This window comes from Furipterus horrens, unplaced genomic scaffold (assembly GCF_987537825.1).
Source record: "Furipterus horrens unplaced genomic scaffold, mFurHor1.1.pri manual_scaffold_1, whole genome shotgun sequence".
Taxonomy (NCBI): Eukaryota; Metazoa; Chordata; class Mammalia; order Chiroptera; family Furipteridae; genus Furipterus; species Furipterus horrens.
In genome coordinates this window covers 50,501,989-50,526,474 of record NW_028327171.1, presented here as the reverse complement: position 1 = coordinate 50,526,474, position 24,486 = coordinate 50,501,989, and the positions used below count along the sequence as shown (strand labels likewise).

At 34.9% G+C, this 24,486-nt stretch overlaps 1 protein-coding gene across 2 annotated transcripts; it reads right to left on the bottom strand.

The window, feature by feature from the left end:
* Positions 1 to 2,836: 2,836 nt before the first annotated feature.
* Positions 2,837 to 24,185, bottom strand: CLDN16 (claudin 16). Of its 2 annotated transcripts, none has more exons than XM_090280856.1 (5): positions 23,918 to 24,185; positions 10,144 to 10,246; positions 6,950 to 7,114; positions 3,722 to 3,913; positions 2,837 to 3,088 (listed from the first exon to the last, which is right to left on the bottom strand). In XM_090280856.1, the coding sequence occupies exons 1-5, from the start codon at positions 24,029 to 24,031 to the stop codon at positions 2,955 to 2,957; spliced, it is 708 nt and encodes a 235-aa protein (XP_090136982.1). In that variant the 5' UTR covers positions 24,032 to 24,185; the 3' UTR covers positions 2,837 to 2,954. The 2 variants fall into 2 exon arrangements, with proteins under 2 accessions (XP_090136982.1, XP_090137065.1); XM_090280939.1 differs by having other exon boundaries at positions 6,950 to 7,075.
* Between the last annotated feature and the right edge of the window lie 301 nt (positions 24,186 to 24,486).

Here is a 24,486-nt window from a genome sequence, read left to right as displayed (position 1 = left end):
GCCAGCGTATTACTGCCATTAATTGTTTAAAAAATATGTACTGAGGGCCTACTGCGCATCAGCCACTGTGCCAGTAGCAAATGCGTTACCTTTTTAGAGTTTATAATCTTCATAGTAAATTGAGATACAAAACAAGACACCACACTTGTAAATTAAGTGCAATGAGGACAATAAAAGGAGAGCCCTTGGATTTTAGAGATGTGACAATAGCTAACCTAGTGTGGTGGAAGTCAGGGAGGGATCCCTGAGGAAGTGATATTTTATTGGGGATAGGAAGAATGTTAGTGGTAAGAACTGGGAATGGGAGAAGGTGTTCCAAGTCTAACAGCATGAGAAACATGGGGCTTTTGAGGCAAGGTAGAAACTTAAGAGGTGTAACCACCAGAGGAAATGCAGACCCTGGTTTGGACACACCAACTGTATTAGTGCATTTTAAGTAACTTTGGGAAGTTTAAATATGGATCAGTTATTAAATAAGATTATTGCTAGGAAAAGGCAGAAATAGTTAAAGGGAAAATGTTTATTATAAGCAACACATGTAAACCAGTCTCTTTAAAAAGAAATATATGGGCATGTGTGTCATTGTGTGTATGTATATAATTGCATAATGTCCGGAGGGAATGAAGATATTCAATAAGGGTTAGGGGTAATGATGTTCTAAGTAGAGAGAATGTGGTGGCATGCCATTTAAATAAGATACAGTTCTGATTGTTTGTGTTTTCCCACTATCTATAGTGCACACATACAACTTACATAATAACAAAAGTCTCATTAAAAATGTGCTATTAGTAATAGTTAACAAAGGTACAGGTAAATAAAATTATCCAAATTTCTACTTTTTTTTTTACTCCAAATTACCTGGACATGACTAAATTATAGTTGGCTATTTTAATGTTTCAACCTAATAATGACATGTGTGTACACTTTGGACTTATTTTTATCTTTCTAAGCATGTTGAGCTATCAACATGTCAATGATTACTTCTTCACTATTTAATATTTGCTTTCTTGTTCACTAGTTGCTATACAAATATGTTCTCTGCTATGCTTTATTTGGAGATGCTTTATTAAATTATAGTAAGTTAGAAAAAACACTCTCAAGGTAATTAAAGGGAAAAATACTAGTAATCCTCCCAAAATATACAGAATGTTTTTATTGAGAAAAAAATTCAGAACTGTCACAGATGTCAATTATCACAATAATCCTTTGAAACATTTCCTTGTACAAAAAAAAATTTAAGGAGGAAAAATTTTATCTTTAAAACTTAAAAAGCTACTTAATCATTTTTACCTTCCTTCTCCCCAGAAGGATTTCAAGAGACATATTGGAATATATAAAAGATAACAGATTATAATATATCATAAAATAAAAGTGAAAATAAAATTTAGAAAACCAAGGTTGTGAAAAAACAACAAGTCAAAATAAGTTTTAAAATGCATAGGATAATACCTATATAACTAGGAAACATGATCTACAAATAATTTTTCAATGTCAATTACACAGTTAATAATATCCATGAAATAAACATGAATCAATTGCTCTTACTTTTAAGATTAGATTAGAATTTCACCTGAGAACACTGGTAAAGAAATACCTTTTGAAATCATGAACACCATTCTCAACAACAGTAATATACATGTGTTAGGCTTTCATCATCTCATTTTCACATTATTTTAATTTTTTTTTTAAATTCTAAACCCTCCTTTGAGGTCTTCAGAAATTCACCACTAAATTTCCATTTTCCGAAACACTAATTTCCAGTTTAGTCAATAATTCATTAAGATACTACAAGGGGATTAATACTATTCATGTGAATTACAAGGAATCACAAAGCCTGAGATTAAACTTCATAACCTTTTAAAATAGTTTATCATTTAAAAATTCAAGATGATTGCATTATGAATATGAATGAATCCCATCAGCAACCATTCACTGATTGACTTTTTTAAATGTCTACATAATTCAATTTTTCAAAAAAGCACATATTTTATGAAGAAAATTATTTAAGAGTTATAAGGCTTTCTTTCTTTCAATTCACAAATACTTGTTAAATTTTATCATATATCAGATATTTTGCTAGGTGTTGAGAATCTAGTTTTGAGAGGACAATTTGAGTTAGTAAATTCTAATATGGTGCATTCATAAAATATATTTAGATGTCTAATCAATAAATGAGTGAAATTCTTGCTTAGTTATCACTGCTGTAGTCTAATAATTTGGCAAAATCTAGGCAAACAGGGAGTAATGACAACAATATACAGATCTCTTGTATTGTTAATGAGGAAGAAAGTCACCACTGACTCCAGAATTAATGTAGCATTTGCTTTTGACATTTGGAGTGTGAAGGAAAAACGTATTATCTTTAACTCCCACCCGTGGCTGACACATGAAGCTATTTTCTTTTTTCTATTTTAACAGAATCAGAGCAATAGTAGGTGCTGATATACGAGCTTGAATTTAGAAGAACCATCTTCTTCAAAGTTGTCAAGTAACTCATTCAGTTAAGAATACAAAAAGTGAAGCAAAAATCAGGGAAAGAGCTAAGAGCTTGTCAATCCCATCAAAGATGAGAATTCCTGGCCTATTCATAAAGGGTCATTTTATTTTAATATTACCATGTTGCAATCTCTAATAGCAATAAAGAACTAACAAGCAAACATTTTTGTATCCTAGCAACCTCATTTTGAAATACAGGGAAAGTGCGTGTGTGTGTGTGTGTGTGTGTGTGTGTGTGTGTGTGTGTGTTTGAGAGAGAGAGTGTGTGTAGAAAAAATGACGAATAATATGACACTAATAGGAAGAAAGAAGTCACAAACTTTTTGATTAAGCTGCACAATTAATTTAGTTGAACATGAAGTTTAAATAACTTTCTGGGTTTACCAGCTATTTTATTCACCTGTACTCATCGATAGATTAGTTCAGTGACATAGAAACACAGACTTATATGCAGCACTCTACACTCTTGTGTCAACAGCATACATTTTGGCAGTCTCCGTCCGAGGGGCCACATGTGATCTGGCCATGGAAACAGCTGCATTCGAATAGGCCTTCCTCATGGAATAAGGATAGCTCCTTTTAGGTCCCACATCTGTTTGGGAGAGGTAATTGTAGAGAATAAAAATAACTATGGCTGAGTGAAATTTGGGAAATAAAATAATACCATGTTACATATTCTTCTCCAAAAGAGGAAAGAATATACATATCTTGAAAAGGAATCACCTAAGAAGACCTCTAGATTACAATCTAGATTTTCATCCTGAAAGTATTTAAAATTTAGCCAAGTATTCTCTTTACTCTTTCCTGATAAGGAGAAGAATCCTTTTTTGTTTTTAAGTGGTATTTTTTAGAAACGAAATTACATATAACAACAAATATTTAGCTTGTTTCTCAGTCTACTTCTCTATTTAACTCTAGATATAAATTTAATAGATTGGATGAAGTTAGACATGTAAGATTATGATACATCAAAATAATCATTCTATATTTGGACATTAGACACAGTTGTAGCTTTGGGGTTTTTTACTGATAAATATACCACAAACTGTGTAATCAGATTTGAATATTGGAAATCAGTTATCCTTTAACAACTGGCATTTTTAATAGCAATAGGTAGATATTAAGTAAATAACATTAGTTTTGGTTGGGGAGATGTGTTTTTATTGGGATGGGAAAAATGATACTGGAGGTGAGGGAGTATATGCTATTTTTAGTTTGTTCTTACCTTTGAGGAGGTATAAGCAGCACGTGAGGACAGCCCCAGCCAAAAAACAGCCCAGAGACCCAGCCATTCCAAGCCAACAGGACCAACCAAATTTATATTGGATACCAAGAAATATATTGTGCAAAACGAGAGAAGAACGTTCCACATAAACATCAACAGCATACCACACAGAGCCAATAATTCCTGGGGCACCTGAAAAAAAGGAAAGATCCAAAATTAAAATGCAGGTTTTTTCCAAATTTAAATCCTGCTACTCAAAACACATGGCATCGTTTAGAGAAATAATAATGATACTATGGATTTATGACCAACTCAAATTTTGTTCACTTTTTTTGTGCTCCTTTGGCCTTTTATCTTGTATTTCTTCCAAATTGTATCTCAGGAATACAAAAATAAAATGGTGCAGTTCTCATCTGTTTTTGTAAACCTGAAATGGTCTCTATGGTTTTCTTTAATTTTTCTATCTTTCCAATGTTAATTTAGTATTGTAGAAGGAATAATATTAAAAACAAAAGAAAAATCAAAAAAACGGAAGGAACACAAAATCCAAGACAGATAATAAGAGCATATGTTCTTTCTACATTTTTTCATTGAAAGTTATGTCTTCTTTAATAGCATTTAATAGCATTCTGTTGCTCTCCTGCTCCACCACCCAGACCCACCATGGAAGCCATGTTAGCTGCATAACCAGCACTCACTTGGAAATTATGTTTTTTGAGGTTATTAATTTTAGTGTATTGGGGTTAAAAACTAGTAACTGAAGTAAAAATTGTCTTTGTTTTAAAGTAAACCCTTATCTATCACCTCCACATATAAGAATAAACTAAGAAAATATTTCCTTTTCAATAAAATTTAATACCCATAGATTAGTCTATCTGACCATTAACTGGCTTGAAGGGATGCCATGAAGTTCCTCTTGTTTTAATGACTAAATTGCATGTCAGGAACTAGGTGCAAGAAAAAGAAATGATGGGCAGTTGAGGAATCAATGTTTCTGAAATTTGTAATGTCAAAAAAACTTTCACATTTTTTCCTAGGGAGTGATTTCTATTTAAACTACCATTTCATTGCATTCTTATCCAAATTGTTTAATGCAAGAAATTTTTAAGAAGAACCAGATCATGAACATCTAACCTTTAGATAACAAGGTATAAATTGTCGTGCCTTTTCTATAATACTGTAATCAAAAAGTTTAGAATGGAAATTCTTTTTCTGAAACTTAGAAACAGAATACGCAAGGGGGGATCCCTCCGAAAAGAATTTATTTATAAAAACTTGTGTCTTTATTTCTACATATTTAAACTCCAGTCACCTTCAAAGAACTCTCCATGTGATGCAATACACCCATCAAGATGTTTCTTCCACTGCTCAAAACACTGTTTGAACTAGTGGGTTTTGATGCCTTTTAGTGCTTCTGCCATTTTTTCTTTCACCTCTTCCACATTGGCAAAACATTTCCTTTTGAGGACCGTTTTCATCCAGGGAAAACAAAAAATAGTCCCTTGGGGCAAGATGGAGTGAATAGGGGAGGTCGGGCATGGAGGTCATGCAGTTTTAGGTCAAAAACTGCCGAACACATAGGGCACCAGCATGGGCAGGTGTGCTTCTAAATCACTCATCCTGAAATGGGCAGAAGTGTTGAAAAGAGGCTTCAAAAGAAATTCACTAAAGTCAAATGCAGCCACTCACAACAACGCCAGCTGGTATACTGATACAGATAGGTTTCAAGAACACTCACCTAGCAGGGAAAGCCTGTACTGCAAGGGGCTCGCACTCCAGAAGATAATTCCAAGTTTTTTTGGGGTCCCCTGCTGGTATATATTAGTATGATAATATTGAATAGTGGTTCCAAGGTTTCAGTCATGTCTGGAAATTTAATTTAGTCACTTTTTTCTTCAGCTATTCCTACAGGAATTTTCTTTATTAACTTGGTATTCTTTAAATTTAACCCATTTTTTGTTTTATTTTAGAAAAGGAGTATCTAGTGATGTCTCAAAAAGTATTCTGTAACAAAACTGTATAGCATTCAATGATGTTTAAATTTGTTAAATAGAATGCATTGTTATATATTAAAGCTTTATGTTATCACTAGACTGGATAGGAAATGCATGTCTTAAAAAAGGAAGAATAACTAAATTCTTGTGAATTTTTAATACAACCTAAGGGTCATCAGTGCCTTGACTCAATATTTTTGTGTGAAAAAATCAGGGAGACCCTGGTTTTTAAATTGTGATGGGTTAGGCTCTCTGCTTTGAGCTTGCTCTTCTCACATTGTATCATCACAATAGCAATTCAGAGTGCATATTATTGCTGGGGCTTCAGGCTATTTTGCAGATCAGAACATGGGGACAAGTTAAGTAACAGATCTAAAGTCACTCATCACACATATATATCTCCCAGTATTTTCAGTTCCAGAATCTATCCATTCACTACCTAGAGTGCGTGGTCAGTCTCTCTTACATTTGCTTTGCTAACTTTTTGCTTCTACTATAAAATAAGATGGTTTTCTCTCTGGAGGGTGTTTCCTGTTGGTTTCTTCAATGGGATACTTCCCCCAACTTGTTAAGATTCAGAGAAGACATCATGTTCTGATAGAGGAAGTCTAAGTTTTGAAGTTGGTTAAAAGACCTGAGTTTTGCAGTTTCACTAATAAAACACCACGTAAAGTGTTTCTTGACTTATGGCTTATTAGTCATGTTTGATTTATTAGTCTTCAGTACTCTACTTATTCATCTGCTTCTTAAGTGAAGATAGTAATATGATCTGTTTATCATGTCTTTTAATGCAAAAAGGGCTGGAACATGAGAAATGTCTAACAAAGGATTTGGCATAATTTAGTTCATAGGCAAAAAGAATCGGTGGGTGTGAGTATAAGGAAGGAGGCTTAATTAAGCTTGGGTCTTAATTGAGAATTTAATTTAGGAATAATCACAATAGAAATTATGTTTTTAATTAAAGCATTTTACAGTTTTTAGATGGTTAAAAAATATTTTGAGGACTTTGATAAATCTTGATCTGCCATATTAAAACAACAACAACAAAAAAGATTAATTATCTGATTCCAAAGCTAAAGAAAGTAAGGCTGTTGAATGTGCTCTTTATTCCTTCAGTTTAGGAAAGAAAGTCACATATGATTTTTAAATGAACTGCTTCAGAACATTGTCATTCTCCTTTACCTCAAGACCTTCGATGTGTCTCTCTGCCTCTATCACTAGTCCAGATCAGTACCTGCTATCAGCAACGTGGTTCCAGCAACACAGCAGATGCGGACTTTGACGTATGGCTCATCAGGAAGGAATTTTATGCAGTCAAGACCAAGGAGCAGGGTGATGAATCCAAACCCGGCTAGAATATCTGCAGTAATCATCAATGCCCGCGTTACCACCAACTTCACTGGAAGATCAGCACATGTGGTTACAGCATGGTCAGATGAAGGAAACATGTTAACTCACAGAAGTACAACCTCATACATTAACACAGACCACTGAAAGAGTTGTGTATTTAAATTTGCATGAATTTGGAAATGAGTACCCTTAATTTTTTTCATAAAATGCAAAAATATTATGAGACTATTTGCATTATTATTTAAGTACTGATTATTACTTAGTCTTGTTGGCCTCCTAGCAAAATGCCTGGCATATACTGGGAACTAAATAAATGTTTCTTTTTTTGCCTCTTGTTCTGGAATGAGTCCTGTTCTCAAGTATGATAACTGAACACAATTGAAAGTAGAATATCTGATCTGTAGAAGTTAGTAAGTATTCAATAAATGATAATCTCTATATTTGTTTAAAGTTTTATTGTAAAAATAATTTGTTAAAATTTCATGTTGGTGAGTAGGATATACTTTAAGATGCCTCTTGCCAATTTAGGCTGGTGGGAGAACTGTTAAAGGTGAAGGAACTTGTCATTAAGTAGACTATTTTTGGAAGACAGATTATATTTTCTTTCATTCCTTCAAGTCATGACTCTTCTTGGCCAAGACTTCATATTAATCCTTTTACATTGCATTGTCATTGAGCATATTTTAAAGCTATAGCCAGTGAGGATATATGATAGAAGGCCCAGGGAAGAGAAGAGAAGATGAATAGAGGTGGAATAGTAGCCATCACCTTTTGCAATGGAAGCATGTTCAGTTGGGAAAGCCTCCTGAACTAAGTCACAGTTATATTAAATTAGGAAAATTTTGTTACAAATGGAGATTAATTACCTAAATTGGAACTAAGCAGTAACAAAATTTATTCCTTTAATGGTACAGTGATTACGTTTTATATTCATAGTGATTTGGATTTTCCTTGCATTGTAAATAATTTTCCCCCAACGATGAGGCAAATTTAGGGCCTATTTAGTAATAGGTTGCCTACAAAACTGTGACCAATTTTTCTTCTTTGAAGTAAAAAAAAATTTTTATGACCTATGTAAGAGAAAAATCAATGCATAAAATTTGCTCCTACCTTATTAATAGGTGATTATACCATTGGGTTTTTACTAATCAGCATATATTCATTTCTAGAATAAAATGTTTAAGAGCTCAAAATTTAATGTTATTTTAAAAAATGAGCTCAAATTCAAAATTTAAAATCTCAGCTGAGTTTTCTCAGAATAGAGGAGAGAAAATAATATGTAACTCATTTGGTAATATCAGTTTTGAAATTTCAACAGATCCTTTTGACCATCAAGTCAAATGATACATACAAGTGGGACTCCTACTCAGCAAGGTGTCCCACACTTTGGAATGCCTCCCTTGAAATTTTCTAAGTCCCTTTTTGGGACCTGAGGCTATCCAGTGACAGGGGCACTATGTGGATGAGGTTCCCTGAAATCATTGTGGGTCTTAGTCTTCCTTTCTTTGACCTTTGACCCCACAAGAGCACTATCCAGATGCTGTGCAGAACTCCAGGACTCATGCTTATGATGTCATATGGGGGCCCCACGACTAGGACAATTCCAAGAAAGCAGCACTGCAAACAGGTTGCTAATGCTGGTTAGCCAGAAATTTCTTTTTGAGGGTTGTGTGAGATTTGGCTGCCAAAATAATATTAAATATATTCTAATTTTCAGAGGGGGGGGGGATGAATTCAAATGAACTATTTCAACATAAGCCCTAAAAATGTATTTATCTGGGTCTGCATATTCCAGGTATACAGGGTAATGGAAAATGTTATCTAGGGTTAACTATGGTTCTGTAAAAGATATCAAAGGCTAAAAATAAAATCCTACCCTCTTATAAGTAACACCTTAACTTAGAGGGTGTAGTTATAATATTTTCTTAGAACACATTTTCATCTCTATTGTTTTTAAGTATACGATACAATTTTTAAAGAAAATTGATGCATCTTTTAGTTATTATTTGCAACTAATAAATAAGACTAACAAAAGGACAATGTGAGTTAGTGAAGGAAAAGACAAAAAAGAAACATTAAAATATAAACGGATTTTTCTCTTATATAGTATACTTATGAGTGATTTTATTTTCTTCTTGCATAAATGTTTAAAAGGTTGAACAATTTCACCCCACCCCCCCAAATATAACCATACCACTGTATTTCTGGAATAGCCTAGTGTCTGCATGAATTTCCATTCCTATTGACAAAATCATATTTCTTTGTAGGTAGAACTAGGTTAGCACAGAAGGGAAAACACAAGAGAGAGTGAAGAGGTCTTTTTCAAAAAAATGAAATAAAGGTCTATGAACCTTATGAATTATGTTAAGAATGCTCCAGACACTCAAATCCTAAATGTCAGGGGAGGATATTTTAGACCACTGCTCTTTTCCCTTGATGAAATTACTTTCTGGGGGGTGGGGGTGGGGTCACATTCCAAGGTTTACTTTTCATTTATCTTGAGAAAAGAAGTTGTCATGTGTTACCATCGCGTGTCAATTACTTTGAAAGAAACTAAAACCAATTTGCTTCCACCTGTTTCTCTCTGTCTTTGTCCCTCTGTCTCCAACTCTCTCTCTTTCTCTCTCTGTCTCTGTCCCCGGCAAATCTCCCACTGAAATACTGTAAACTTCCTATTGGAACAAAGTCATAGCTAAAAGACATCTCTGAAATACTTTTCATCTAACTTGTCAATTCTAATCATAAAATCAAAACATCCTGAAGAATTTGTTTCAATTTAAAAATGTTTACTGTAAGTCTACTGTGTATAAGGCACTATGCTGAGGAGATCTTTTGGGGAAAAGCGGAGATGAGTAAGATAATATTTTTACCCTAAAGAATTTACAAATACACAGGCAAAGATAAAATATGCTAAAATGTTTCAACGCATATTTCAGAAAGAAACTAAATTTCTAATTAAAATATTTAAAATTGGACAGAAAATACAGTACTCTAGAAAACAAAACCACAGAATGGAAACCTGAGTTCAATTTTCTATCCCATCTTTACAAGGGGAACCTATAAGGTATACATACGTACAGGGGTGTTCTGCAAATATAGAATCGTACTCATCACAGGTGCGAATTCCATCAAAAGCATTTGTGACACACTCCCACCAGAGGCCTCGGCATTTTGTGCTCACCTAGATGTTGGAGAAGACACACTTCAGTTCCCTTGATCCAAAGAAGAACTTGGCTATGGTGAGTTTGATAGCAAAGTACAGTGGTGACAAGCATCATCAGAATTTCATTTATAACAAACACAATGCATTTTAGAGCATTTTCCCTAAAGCACTGACAATTAAAGGCTTTCCCTACCAAGAAATGAATTCACTTCCTGAATAGGGGTGGGAGGGATAAGTCATGTTTACGATGGATAAAAATCAAAATTAAATATATGCAAATGCCTACAGCTCGTTCCATCATTCAGTCATAGTATTACATGGAGACAATTCATTTCACTTTCTTATGCTGACATTTACTCACATTCCCCTTCCAAAATCAATATAACAATAGATAATAACTGTTGACATCTCGAGTCTATTAATTTGTCTTCATCATGAATAGTGGAGCCCATGAAGAAAAGTGTTATTATATATGAGGTTCATAAATTTAAAATAATTGCTACAGAAAGCTATACATAAAAACACAAATAAGTGAAATATAAAGACTTCATGACTTCTTCCTCCCTGCTCCACTGACAGACTACAAATGCTTAAGCTATGATATGGATATAAACAAACAGCATTAATTTCATACAATCTGAGAACTGTAAACCATTTTTATTTAGAAATGCTACCAGTTTCCTGAGTCTTTTCATATTTTATCTCTAAATTGTATATCACAATAAATTTCTTAGAATTGTAAACATGCCAACAGAAAATAGTTTCCAGTATTCTTGAGAGAGCTCATGCATATGAGACAGAGCTAATATGATTGTTTCTTCTCTTTCTTCTGATGCAATTATGGATTCACATTACCTTGGAAATCTGGAAATGGGTAAGATTTAACAAGGATTAGCTTGAAAAATGAAAATTTAACATTTTTTTTCTGTAAAGAAAGAATACATAACAAAGCAGAGTGGGGAGAGAACTACAACAGCAGGGGGATTATAAGTGGTGTGAGAAGAAAGAAAGGAACATATAAGACTTTGATTTGCAAGAGAAAACCCTATAGGTAATATTTGCCCTATGCTATGATACCCTCTGCCCATGTTATGTTTAGAAGCTGTGTTGTATGCCAAGTAAAACTCTACTGAATTCTACTGCTGGCTACTCTATCACAATTTTGAACGTAGTACTTATCATTTTCTATGTAAAATGTATACAATTGATAAAATTAATACTTCTATATTGATTTTATACTTGAAGCTATTACTGTTTAAGTATATTATTATTTCATTTATTCCTTAAAAGACACTGTTAGATAGCAGTATGATTTTCTATTTTGTAAATAAGGAAAATGAGGCACAGGAAAGTTAAGTGCTTAGCCCTAAGAAAGCATTATTAATAAATGGAGAAGTTAATATTCAAACACCATAGTCTGTACATATGGCTTCAAGCACTGCAGTATATTTAACACCCATTTTTTAAAATTCCAAATCTATTATGGGTTAAACTACTTTAGAAATGGAAATTAAAAGATAGCTTTGGGTAAAGCAATAAGCCTGAAATTCATCCTCACCCTATGGCCCTTATTCTATAAATCCTCACTTTGGCTTGCTCTTCTTAAGGTTAAATCTGAAAGCAATGTTCTGAAATTGATGGAGTATTACCTCAGGAAGCTGAGGAATCACAGAGACTAAAAATTTAATGAATAAAATTTATCTTGTAAAATTTAACATACCAATTTCTAAAGAAGAATGTGAACATGTAAAGTTATATATGAATAAAATGTAAGCTATAGTTGAAAACATAGGAGTTAAATATAAATTGACACTTTTATTAGCTGTGTTGTAGCCTTAGGCAAGATCTTACCTTTTTTGAGCCTCTATTTTCTTATCTGCGTAAAGGAGATAATGCTAGAATGGTTATAAGAATGAAAAAAATACAGACTTCTGGCCAAGATGGAGGCCTAGACTGACATTCTCCATCTCCCTCCACAACTAAGAAAGAATACAACTACCGCAAAACCAAAAATAACCAGAAGTTCCAGACAATAAAGCTACATGGAAGTCCAACATATGAAGTTATAAAGAAGTGGTGTTTGTCTGGATGGGTAGGAGGAGCAAAACTGGGCAGAGAGGTCAAGCAGTGCTGGTGGTGGCAGCTGTGGCAACCAGCGGCATAGACACCCGTATTTAAGGGGAGGTGAGAAGTGCCTGGGGAGCATCCCCAGCTGCAGACCAGACCTGTCAGCTTGTAATTCCAATGCCAGGGAAGGCAGACCATTGCCTTGGAGTGTGAGGCCCGGAGGGAGTGGAACAGAGGAGGAGGCTCCTGGTCTCTCAGTGAAGAGAAAATGGTAGAAATCCATCTTGGACCCCCGTCCCCACACAAAGCATCACAGTGTGGTGAGAAGGGTCACCCAGTAGTGACAAGTGCACAGGGCTCTGCTCCCAATAGTGTATGAGGTGTGACAGCCCTGCCCAGGAAGCAAGGGTAAACACAAAACTGTCAGAATGGCAGGGATCATGATAGAGATCCCAATCACCAGCTGACCAGACAGCAAATATCTAATCTAACGAAGCAGCAGATAGGAAATCTTTCCGAGGCTCAGTTCAGAGCTTTGGTTATATGAATACTTACAAACCTAACAGCAGGTCTTAATTAAGACAGGGAAGGAATGAAGGCTAGTCCTGCTGAAAAAATGAAAACACATATAAAACTAGTGGTGAGGGAAAGAAAACCAGGGATCAAATCAACAAATTGGAACATAGGGAAGGAACAGTCAACCAGTGCAGAAAGAGGAAATGAAAAGTGAGGAAAATGAGGAGAGGCTCAGAAACCTATCAGACAGCTATAAGCGAGCCAACATCCAAATCATAGGGTTGCCAGAAGGTGAAGAAGAACTAGAAATTGAAAAATCATGTGAAAAAATAATGAAGCAGAACTTCCCTAACTTGGGAAAGAAAATAGACTTACAGGTCCAGGAAGCACAGAGAGTTCCAAAAAAACTGAACCAAGTGAGAACCACACCAAGATACATTATAATCAAAATGTCAAAAATTAAGGATAAACAGAGAACCTTAAAAGCAGCAAGAGAGAAGAAGAGAATTATGTACGAAGGGGTCCGAATAAGACTATCAGCTGATTTCTCAAAAGAAACTCTGCAGGCAAGAAGGGATTGGCAAGAAATATTCAAAGTAATTAAAAGCAAAAACCTACGACCACAATTACTCTATCCAGTGAACCTGTCATTCAAAATAGAAGGTCAGAGAAATTGCTTCCAGGACAAAGTAAAACTGAAGGAGTTCATTAGATCCAAACCACTGTTATATGAAATGTTAAAAGGACTTGTTTGGGAGAAAGAGGATCAAAACTATGAACATAAAAATGAAAAACTGCATCACAACAACCAACAACAGAAGTTAGGGAACTGAAACAAAGGCAAACCAAGTAGGCAACTAGAGTGGGAAAAGAATTATAAGTATGAGGAACATTCTGGGGGGAGATCAGCAGGGAGAGGGGAGGGGGGAAAGGGAGGGAGATGGTACAGGAATTAAGAAGCATAGTAGGAGGGAGTGGAGTAGACAGGAAGATGTTGAGAAGAACTATATGCACAACCAATGGACATGGACTAAGTGGGAGGGACAACTTGAAGGAGAGGAGTCACTGGGTGGAGGGAAACAAAGGGGAAAGAAATTGGGACAACTGTAACAGCATAGTCAATAAAGCATATAATAAAAAAGAATGAAAAAATACAAATATACAATATAAGTTACTCAGTAAATGATAATATTAATAAATTAGTTAAACATCATAATAACCTGAGTAGTGACTGTGTTCAGCTTTACTAACCATGACAGTGAGAAAGGTAGATGTAATGGGATAAATTGTGGTCCCCAAACTGATAAGTGTCCATGTCTTAACCCCTGGAACCTGTGGAGGTGACCTTATTTGAAAAAAAAAAGATTTGCATATGTAATGATGTTAGGGATCTTAAAATAAAAAGAGCCTCTTAGATTACCAGGGTGGACCCTAAAACTAATGGCGTGTTCTTATAAAAGACAGAAGAGAGACACAGACAGAAGAAAAGGAGGCAACGGGACCATGGAGGCATGGGCTTAAGCATTGGAGCCACAAGCCAAGGAATGCCTACAGCCACCAGAAGCTGGAATGGGTAAGGAATATATTTTCTCTTCAAGCCTCCAAACAGTGCAGCCCTGCTAGCACCTAGATTTCAAACTGCTGACCTCCAGAACTGTGAGATAATAAATTTCTCCACTGTGAATGTGGACAAAAAAGTGGGGTAGGGTTGGGTGTGGCTCTGTAATAAATCTAAAAAGTCCGGTAACTGAAAGTAACCTCACAGGGTGATCTGATCATAAATTCCTAACTGGTCAGGTCATGGTGGGTAGTCACGCCCCAGGGCATATAACTTCTGTAGTAAAAGGTTTATCTTTGCCTTAAGCAACCCCTGTCCCTTGTTTTTTGTGGCGGTGTAACCACCCTCAAGAGAGCACATAATCCTATTAACTGTCCTGTATTCCGGCCCCTGACCTGCTTTCTTCCACCGCTAGGTAATTTTCTTTACATTCTCTCCTTAACTCCAAATGTACAAAAGAAACTGTAAACTGTTTCTGGAGCATTTAAGATCTTCCTTCCCAGCATTTGTCATCAGTTTGGCTCAAATAATCTCTTATAAAAATACTCTGAAGGTTTAGATATTTTAACATTGACAATGAGCCATCAAATTTGTGGTAATTTATTATGACAGCTGTAGGAAACAAAGACAGTAGAAATTATTTGTACTAAACTGTTATACTATAACAGAAATATGCTATAACTATTGTACATATCATAATGGAAAACAGGCCTTCTCATAGCCTACTGCTCATCAGTCTCTCAATTAACAGAAACACACTGGATTCAGTTTATTCCAACCTGATCTAGGTTATGTTGATTTGAAGTTATTTCTCTATATCAAAGAAGGACTGTCCACAATTTCCTTATAACTCAGCCACTAAAACAAACCAACAAATCCACTATAGCTATTCTTGTTACACATGAGGTAAATTAGAAAGTCACCTGAGATATATATGTGAAAATACTTATTTTACATAAAGAATATTTCTTTCCTGTCAAAATAACCCAGTAGTGGTATCATTTTCAAGGTTATTGATCATTTACCTACAATGACCATATTTAGAAAAGCAATGAGCTCATTAGAAGAAACAAGGAATCCAATTTCATTAGGTATTAATGCTCAGGGGCACACTATTAGATTGCTTGGTATTCACACTCAGTTAAGGTATGTGAGAATAGTGGCTGTAATTAACTAAACTTCTGTGTTAATATAGCACTTACTGGAGACACCCTTAAAGGTGCCTTTGGACACAAAAGACAAGGTTAAAAGATTTTATGTTATTTGTCATACTTAAGCAAGTCCTCTTTGTTTATAATATATAGTCTTTACTTATCTCTCTGTTGTATGATGTATTATTAAAAAATTTCTAAAAGGCAAGCAGATCTAAGTTCTTAGAAGTTTTAAGACAAGGTTATTAAAAAGCCAAACAATGCTTAGAATATATGGTTAACCTTTCTTAGAGGGCAAAATTGCAAAATGTTAACTAATAATTTTTATCTCACAGGGTCATCCAAAATAGGGGATTCCAAATTTATGCTCTTTCCTTTTAGTGGGTAATTTGTATATTAATAAATAATATATATACCCATACTAAAGGAATTTGTATATTATTTCAATAAATAGTAATTGATCTTGAAGTAAAGAAGGTATTATCTACTAAATAGGGAGAAGTTTAACCACAATACAACAATAAAAGTACCAGTCACAGACACAAGGTCAGTAGAAATCTCTTAATATTAATCAGTTGCCAATAGTGAAATATAGAGATTTTACAGAATAGTTCAGATCTCTGGCCTCCCTTGGAAACTTGGCCAGTCAGGCCACCTGGACACCCCAGTCGAATGTAGCAACAATTACCATAAGCTGAGTAGCTGCTCCTGTTCAGGATTTGTGTTCATATGTTCCTCACTGTTCCTACCCAGTCTGCGTGTCATGGATGTTGGCTTTCTTGTTCCTAGGTGCATCTGAATTTTTCCCCTCACAGTATATAATAATGAAATTTCCTTGCTCTCAACCCGTCAAATTTTTACATATTATTTAAATCCCACTTCCAAGATGCCTCTTCTTCCATTAGGTTCTCCCAGGTTGGAATTAATCTCTTCCCAGATCTCACAATAATTGTTCATACTTCTCTAGCATTTACAATATTAAGTTATCCTTTTCTATGTGCATTTATGCACATCTGTCTCCTAAGCCTGTCTGCTATCATCTTTCAAATTATATTCATTGAATGTCTTATCATGTTTCAGTCAACAGGCTAACTAAATGCTATAGATCCAGCAATGACTGAGACAGGTATGACACCTTGCTTCAAGGAGCTGAGAGATCCTCCTTGGTACATAATAAATGCTCAATAGATGTTTATTGAGGAGAGAAAATCTGTCACTCTATTTACTAAACACACATTTATTCTTATTTGAACTTTGACATAAAGTTTACTGATAACACTGTATGCACTGATGTTTAATAGGTACTTTTGACCTAAAGCAATAGACTAGGACAGCTGAATCCAAGAGTCAAAGAACTAATATTTAGAACAGAGATTTTATACTCTTTTGGTGTCAGCCTGGATCCCATCTACTCTACTGGCTCTGGAAAGTCTTTACCACAGTACTCAGCATGAACAGGATACCACTCAGAGAAAGCTTTAGGAAACCATAGTGAGGATGACTCTTCCCAGTTGAGTTTATAGTAACATAAATTAGTTCCTTTATCCTGAGGTTTCTCATTCTGATCTCTTTACCAGTTTTCTATTAAGTTTTCTCTATCATAGTTTTTACCAATTTTTCTTTCTTATTACTTTCAAAACACAAGCAGCAAGACACAATTTTGTCTGCCTTGTCTTGTTTATTGTAGTTTAGGGGTGTTTGTCTCCCTTCTGAATATATTATATGTAGAATTAGAGAAACTTAAAAATACTTCAATTAATTGGCATTAATTTCTTGTTCAGTTACATGAGATTTATACACAGTAAGCTTAGTAAATATTTATTTTTGGTTGACTATTATGAAACACAATTTTTCTTTGTCAATATACATTAGGTTATAAATGCACATGTATTTTGATTGATTTGTGTGTAAATATAACATACATAAAAATAAGAATGCATAAACCAAAAAAGAAAATGTCACATAAATACATTTTTTAAAAAACATCTTGCATCACATATTATAGGAAATAATAGTTTTAACAGCAATTTTCTACCCTTGTGCTAACATTTTATATTTAATATTCAACTTACCTGTTTTCAGTATTTACTTAAGTATATTTATCAATATGTAAAAGCTTTTCTTAATTTTAATTTTTTAATCAAGTTAATTCAGGTAACATTTGTTAATAAATTATATGGGTTTGAGGTGTACAATTCTATAATACATAAGCTGTATATTGCAACAGCTGTATGTTGCATTGTGTGTTTTGATAATACTAAATAATGTTTTACTACTAAAACTTGAAAAATTTTTAATTTTAACATGAAATACATTTGAATTTTTATACTGATTCTAATTTTTTTATTTTAATATTTTATTTTTTAAAATTCTTCCACAGTCTGAAAAAACTCAAGACAGGCTGAAGAAGCAGGATTAAAATTAGCATAATAGATTCCACCTTTTCTTTCTTCTCTATTTATGTACCATGAGTTTATCTGCTAAAATATATTTGGTTTAGCTCTGCCAGCTTATTTGTGGAGCACTGGCTGAAAAGTATAAATAGTAAAAACAGGATAATACAAACTAAGTAGGTAAAATATAATTTTTGTAGTCTGCACAGTTAAATTGCCTAATTTGCATATCTGAAAGATCTAAATATTTCAATTTTAACATTTATTGTTTAATTTAAGTCACACATTTAAGAATGCTTATGAAAGTATGTGGTGTCACAACTTTGCAATGAATATTACCCAGTGACAAGTTATAATTTATGTTGAATAAATGATAATAAAACACTAAATTTTTTCTCTCTTCATTTCTTTCTCTCTTTGTTATGGTAGGCAGGAAAGCTTTATTCTCTAGACCAGATCACACTCTTCACCAACTTTATTATACACCCTAGGGAATTGGATTTTTATTCCCATCTTATTAAAAAGAGAAACCAAATCCATATCTTGCGAACATTAAAATTGTAGTAAGATAAAAAATAGTGGTGGTTTCTCTACAGAGATACTTCTCATTTAGAGCTCATTTAGTGAGTTTCCAAAGATCACTTTACATTATACTTGATTCACATTCATTTATTTATCCTTTTAATAAGTATGCCAAGTATCTTAATAGATACCCAATCAATTCATGTTAACAAATGCATCACAGTTTCTATTATTTGGAAGTCTGTTTTAGGTGGTATAGGAGATCATGAGATGAACAAGATAATTTCTGTAGCCTTAGGTGTCCACTGAATGAGTTTGAAATAAGTTGGAAAGTAAAACAAGTATATAAACAATTCCAGGTGGAATTATTTTAATATTTACTTTATGTCTGAAATAATTGTAGCATCATTAATGCAAATAGTAACCCCAGGGGAAAACCTGGTGATGGGGATAAAATAAATCCAAATGTGTGAAATGTTCACTTGAGGTAATAAAATATTCACCATAACAGTGCTTGCTGTATAGCAAGTTCTCAGTCAATAATTAACAAAAGATTAACTGAAAATGGAATAATCTTATGAAAACATTTTTTTCCTTCTAATAATTAAGAAACCAGTAATCCTCGGAAGAAATTGCTTTTCTATTTCAGTGTAATGAATAATTACATGTCTTATAGGTAACATATTAATAATGTTATTTATTCATAACTTATTTTTTAATGTATTTATAGATAACAAGGTACTTTGTTGTCTGCCAATTCCCCTGGTTAGATGAAAAGAAAATAGCAATAAGTATAAAAATGAGCAAACCACAGCCCAGAGATGTAAACAAAATTTCTCCAAGAGAATCAATAACAAAAGTGGAAATAGAACTTAAAACTCATATCTCTCCTTTAAGTGAACATTATACAGAATGACATCTCCTCCTCCAGAACAAAAACAAAAGAATAAACTGCAAATAGAAAGTAATATATCTAATATTTATTGACTGGTTTGTATTTGCCTGGTACTGTGGTACATGCTTCAGGTACACAAGCTCATTTAATTCTTCCAAGACACTTATAATGTTCATATTTTATTCTCTCTGTACAGAAGAGAAACTGTGGTTTATAGCAGCTTAGATGCCTGTCAAAATTACACAGCTACTACCTGGCAAGCTGGGATTAATCTCAGGTCCCTCTAATCTCAAATCCAACCTGTAAGCCTCCCCACTATAAAGCATTACATTACTGCCCCACTTTGAGGCATGGTATAAGAATCTAACCAAGATAAAAAAGTGAGATGGTTCAGTGACATTGCTGCTGGATGACTTCTGTATAGAGCTGATTTTTCTCTATTTAAGCTCTGGGTGAGTGACTCCACTAGTCCTCCAATTGCCCCAAAACAGTGAAGGATTTCAACTTGACTTCTCCCTCTTTATCAGCCTTTTTCCCTACATGCAATCAATTACCAATCATATCAATCAGAATTCTTTAGAGTTTCCCATATCATCAATGTCTCCTAATGCTTGCTGTCATCATAGCTCAGACCACCATTGCTTCCCTCCTCTTCTATGGCAGAATTTTCCTAATTGGTCTCCTGATAGTTCATTTCACCCCATCCCAACATTCTTCAAATGCAGCCAGAATGATTGATCTTCCTAAAATACATATATGTGTTTGCTTACAGTGAAAGACACTTTTCCATGGTGTACTATCTATAGTTCACATGGTACACAAAACCTTTGAGATACAGGCCCTATTTTCTCTTCCCTACATTGAAAACTCTTATCATGATGATATATATACAAAGCCACAAATATATAGTGCTTGCATACCTGGATCTCTGCCCATAGCATTTCCTGTGCTTGGGACACTCTCTACTTTTTTTTCCTTCTTCACTTACCTACCCTTCAAGCTCTAGTTCAGGTATTTCTTCTTCTAGGTAGATTCACCAGTTATCCAAAATTGATTGAGTGGCCACTGAGAGTTATTTGTGATATCACTCTAGAACCATCACTTCACTGTCTATCTTCCACATATGCTGGGAGCAACCTAAGGAAGATTCAGGTTTCATCCTCCATAAACTTGTATCCCCCACACTACAAGGTAGGCAGCAGGTGTCAAAGAATATTTGAGAAATGAAGGAAGATAGAAAAAAAGGGAGGGAGAAAAGAAGTACGGCAATTAAGGAGAAAGGGGGGAGGAAAAAGAGGAAGAGCAGAAGAGATTAAAAAAAGGGAGGAAAGGAGCAAAGGGGAGGAGAAATGGGGATGAAGAAGCAAAAGAAGGAAGAAAGGAAGGAGGAAGAAAAAGAGAAAGAAGAAAAGAAAGGAGGGAGAGTCAGTTAGAAAAAGGGAGGAAGAGCCTATAAAGTTACAGAAAAATAGAGAATATTCATTCTAGCCTACTAGACTCCTAGTGGAAATTTCTGGGGTGGCTCTCTCGGATTGCAGACACAATCAAGGAGTCCTGATGTTAAAGAATGTCAAAACTAAATATGACCTTAAAGCAACTGAGTGCAACTTCACCTTAAAATTGAGCCAAAGGCAGGAGATGTGACTTGCTTAATCAACAGAAGACAAATAAGATACAAACATAGGCTGGAATCATCTCAAAACCTAAGTTCTCTTCACCATATCTGTCTTCCCAGGAACACAGATGAATCAACAATGACTGCAGCAGTATGGTGGCTTAGGGTGCTTGGTCCCTGACTTGGGGCTATGCACACTGCTTTTTCTTTTTCCCAATGTTTTAATTAAAACAAAGAAATTCACTCAAGATAAGGTATTTCGAGGCTCTTTCTGCTCTGCACTCTCTGTTACTTACCTTAGTCCTCTAACAAGCCCAGAGGTTTTCCTCATGCTTCACTTTGTCATGTATCTTCATGTCTGGAAGGCCCCTGCTGCCATCTTCACCTTTTGAAATCCTTTGCATCTTTCAGAAACTTTGTTTAAACACTCTTTCCTGCCCAAAGCCTGCTCTAGTGTCCCTGACATGAAATAATCATTCTATCTTCTCTTCTTCAATGGCACTTTATTTTTTTCTGTCATGTGCCCTGACCATGAATTGAACCAGTGAGCCTTCAGTCCATGGGACAGACACCCAACCCACTGAGCCACACCAGTCAGGCCCATTCATTTCTTTTTCTAATATGAATTGGCCTATGCTTTCTATTATAGTTTCATGGCCATATATTTTTTTCTCTCTAAATGTATACTCCTGTCAGGCCAGACTCATTCTTGCTTTATCTTGATCTCCCCTAGTAGAAACTAGCATAGTACCTTTCATATGACATGCATTTCACGTGTTGTTTATGTTGAATTGAGCTATAGAACCCATTTTCCAACTCTGAAGCCTGTAATATCCTAAAAGATTAATAAAACTAAAAGTCCATAACACTACTTATTTTAAAAGTATTCCACAGGTATGCCTTTTTTTTAAAGCTTTTCGTTGTGCCAACTTTTATTCAACAGTTGTTTAAAGTGAGCTGTTGATATGGACCAAAGGTAATATATATATGAGGAAGGACACAAGAAGAGCAGTATAATTGAGTCAGAGAGTGTCATAACCTTCAATTTATGGATAATAGTATGATTTCATATGCTGGCCCATTGAAGAAGCAATTATTAAGATTCATGTCCCTTTAAAAATATTGCTAAATAAAGAGATTGTTGGAAGAGAAGTGGTCTCATTTGTTACAGATTTCTTCTTTTAATGTGGAGGCCTCTTGGGGAATATTTATAATGATATATTTCAAGCATAGGAAATAAAGAAGAAGCTAAGAAATACTCACTAATGTATGCCCAAGGTTAGCAAGGATTTACTTGAGGTGAATAACCTAGACTGCTCATTCCATTCATTTTAACTAGAAGTGTTCTTGCCCAGAGCAGATGGCAAATTGGTTGGATGTAGTAAATTGAAAGCAAGAGGCACTTTAAATGCCAGGATTCCCAATCTCTCTCAGAAAGGATTGACCCTTTCTAAACCTCCATTTCTTATCAAGTGAAGTTAGGAGTTCCATTAGCTTAAGCAGAAAGACTTTCAAATTGTTTTTAGAAAATATTTTAACAATGCTTTTACATGAAATTTTGCATATTTTCAAACATACTTGTAAGTCTGCTCAAGTCCAACATATTTCTGTATTATTCACCTATTATTGATAGTTCAGATTCCGGCAAGCTGATGGCACGAGTCCTTTTTTTATCTGCCCTTTTTCCCAAGCATTGTTCAAGGCCATTGCTTGCATTCACTGTTTATATGCATGAACAGATAAAATGCATCATTGGACTTATGTATAGAAGACATCATTTACAGTAGTTAATTCTATCAAAATTTTCAAAAATATAATCTTTTAGCACTCAAGAAGTATTTATAATTCCATTGGTCTTGAAATGCCATGTAGAAGTCAGGCAAATTAAAAGAAAGAAAAAAGTAAATGGCAGGAAAAATACACAGCAAAATAGAAATACTATTACTTTTCATCTTTAATTCCAATTTGAGAGTTGAATAAATAAAATTAGAAAAAAAATATATAGACTTTCTCTCAGGTATCTTTCCTAAATTCATAGAGGTTACATTATGGCACTTGTTAGAACAAATTTTTCCCTTCAGAATGTACACAAGAGAGCATATTGGGTTGCTATATATTCTTTCTTGGAGTTGCTAATATATTGTTCCTTTTTTTTTTAACCTATACTTTCTGAAATCTTCTTAATGAATAGTAGCTGATTTTGCTATTTACTCAGTTCTATGTCTCTCAGATTCACAGGAAAGGCGTTTAAACTCCAAAACTACTTCTTTCTGAGCTTCTCCAGTGAGAAAAATAAAATCTTCAAATGTCAGCCACTCACTCATTCTTGCATAACATTTGGTTCCCAAGGGCGACTTATTTTTAAGAGACGGTTTCTTAAATCCATATCTGTTCCCTGTATCTTGGAACACACTAGAAGATGTATTTTCCCTCAGAATGTTTTCTCCTACTTGGAAGCTTCTTAAAATAACATCTTTCTAAAGCATACTAATTGAACAGGTTTTATATGCCTTGAGTTTGATTATTCAATCCAGTTTCTTTGATTACCATTCCATAAGAAAGTCTATTATACTACTCTCAATGCTGTCATCAACATTAGCAAATTTATGTTTAAGAAAGGGTGTACTGGAACATTATTTAAATTGGTATATGCAGAATGGAAGAGGTCAATTTCTGGAGGGCTCAGTGACAAGGGTTATATCTTTAACCTTGCATGAATTTATCCTTATGAAAAAAAGAGGGATTATTCAGTTACGTCATCTGTAAAATGGAATAATAACAATACCTACTGCAGAGATTAGCTGTGAGGATTAAGTGAGCTAATAGTGAAGACTCAGTAAGTAGTAAATAAAGAATTGATCAGTCTATGATGGCTATTATTATCATTAATCCCAGGGAACACAGTGAGACAGTGGGGCTTCGAGAAAATTTGGAAGGGCTTGGGTGAGAAAAAGAAGTGGCTGACTTCTTACCTCCAGGGAATCATCAGCATTTACCATCCAACAGTCTGTCCAGGTGGCTACAACCAAGAACCCAGTAGAGAAAAAGGCGAAGAAGCAGGCGACATACTGAAGAAGGTCCCTCATCTTAGCGAGCGGCGGTCTGGAGGGGATTCATGGGGAGCTGCCAGCCCGTGGCCTGCTCAGGTAGCTGGAATGCTGTCAATCACCCGTGCTTCTGGTACCTGGGGATGTAAAACTATTGGTCTTTTCCATTTCCTCACAGCGCACTGCTGGTGTCTTGAGTTGCGGTAAGAGTTATACAAACAGGCTGTAACCCACAGTGGGGTCCTGGAGGTCATTTTCCAAAACAACCAGCCTCCAATCAGAAGCCAGGTCAGTGAAAGGACTGTGTATGTTTTGTGGGGGTGAGGGGGACGGACAGAAAAGGAGGCCTGGTTATGCTTTCTGCCCAGACCACAGGCTAATGTGAGATGATGGTCACCAAGGCATTTGCCAGTCCCAAGATAGGGAGAAGGAAGAAGGGTCATGCCCTATGCTGACGCCTGTAAACTGAGCTTTCTCAGGCCCTCCAGGGAAAG

Excerpts from the sequence above, each read along its gene's own strand:
- CLDN16 (XM_090280856.1), bottom strand. The coding sequence starts at position 24,031 with ATGAGGGACCTTCTTCAGTATGTCGCCTGCTTCTTCGCCTTTTTCTCT. Across the intron at positions 3,914-6,949 it reads AACCACGTTGCTGATAGCAG|GTGCCCCAGGAATTATTGGC; the intron begins GTACTGATCTGG and ends CCTTTTTTTCAG. Across the intron at positions 3,089-3,721 it reads CTGCTTATACCTCCTCAAAG|ATGTGGGACCTAAAAGGAGC; the intron begins GTAAGAACAAAC and ends TCTCCCAAACAG.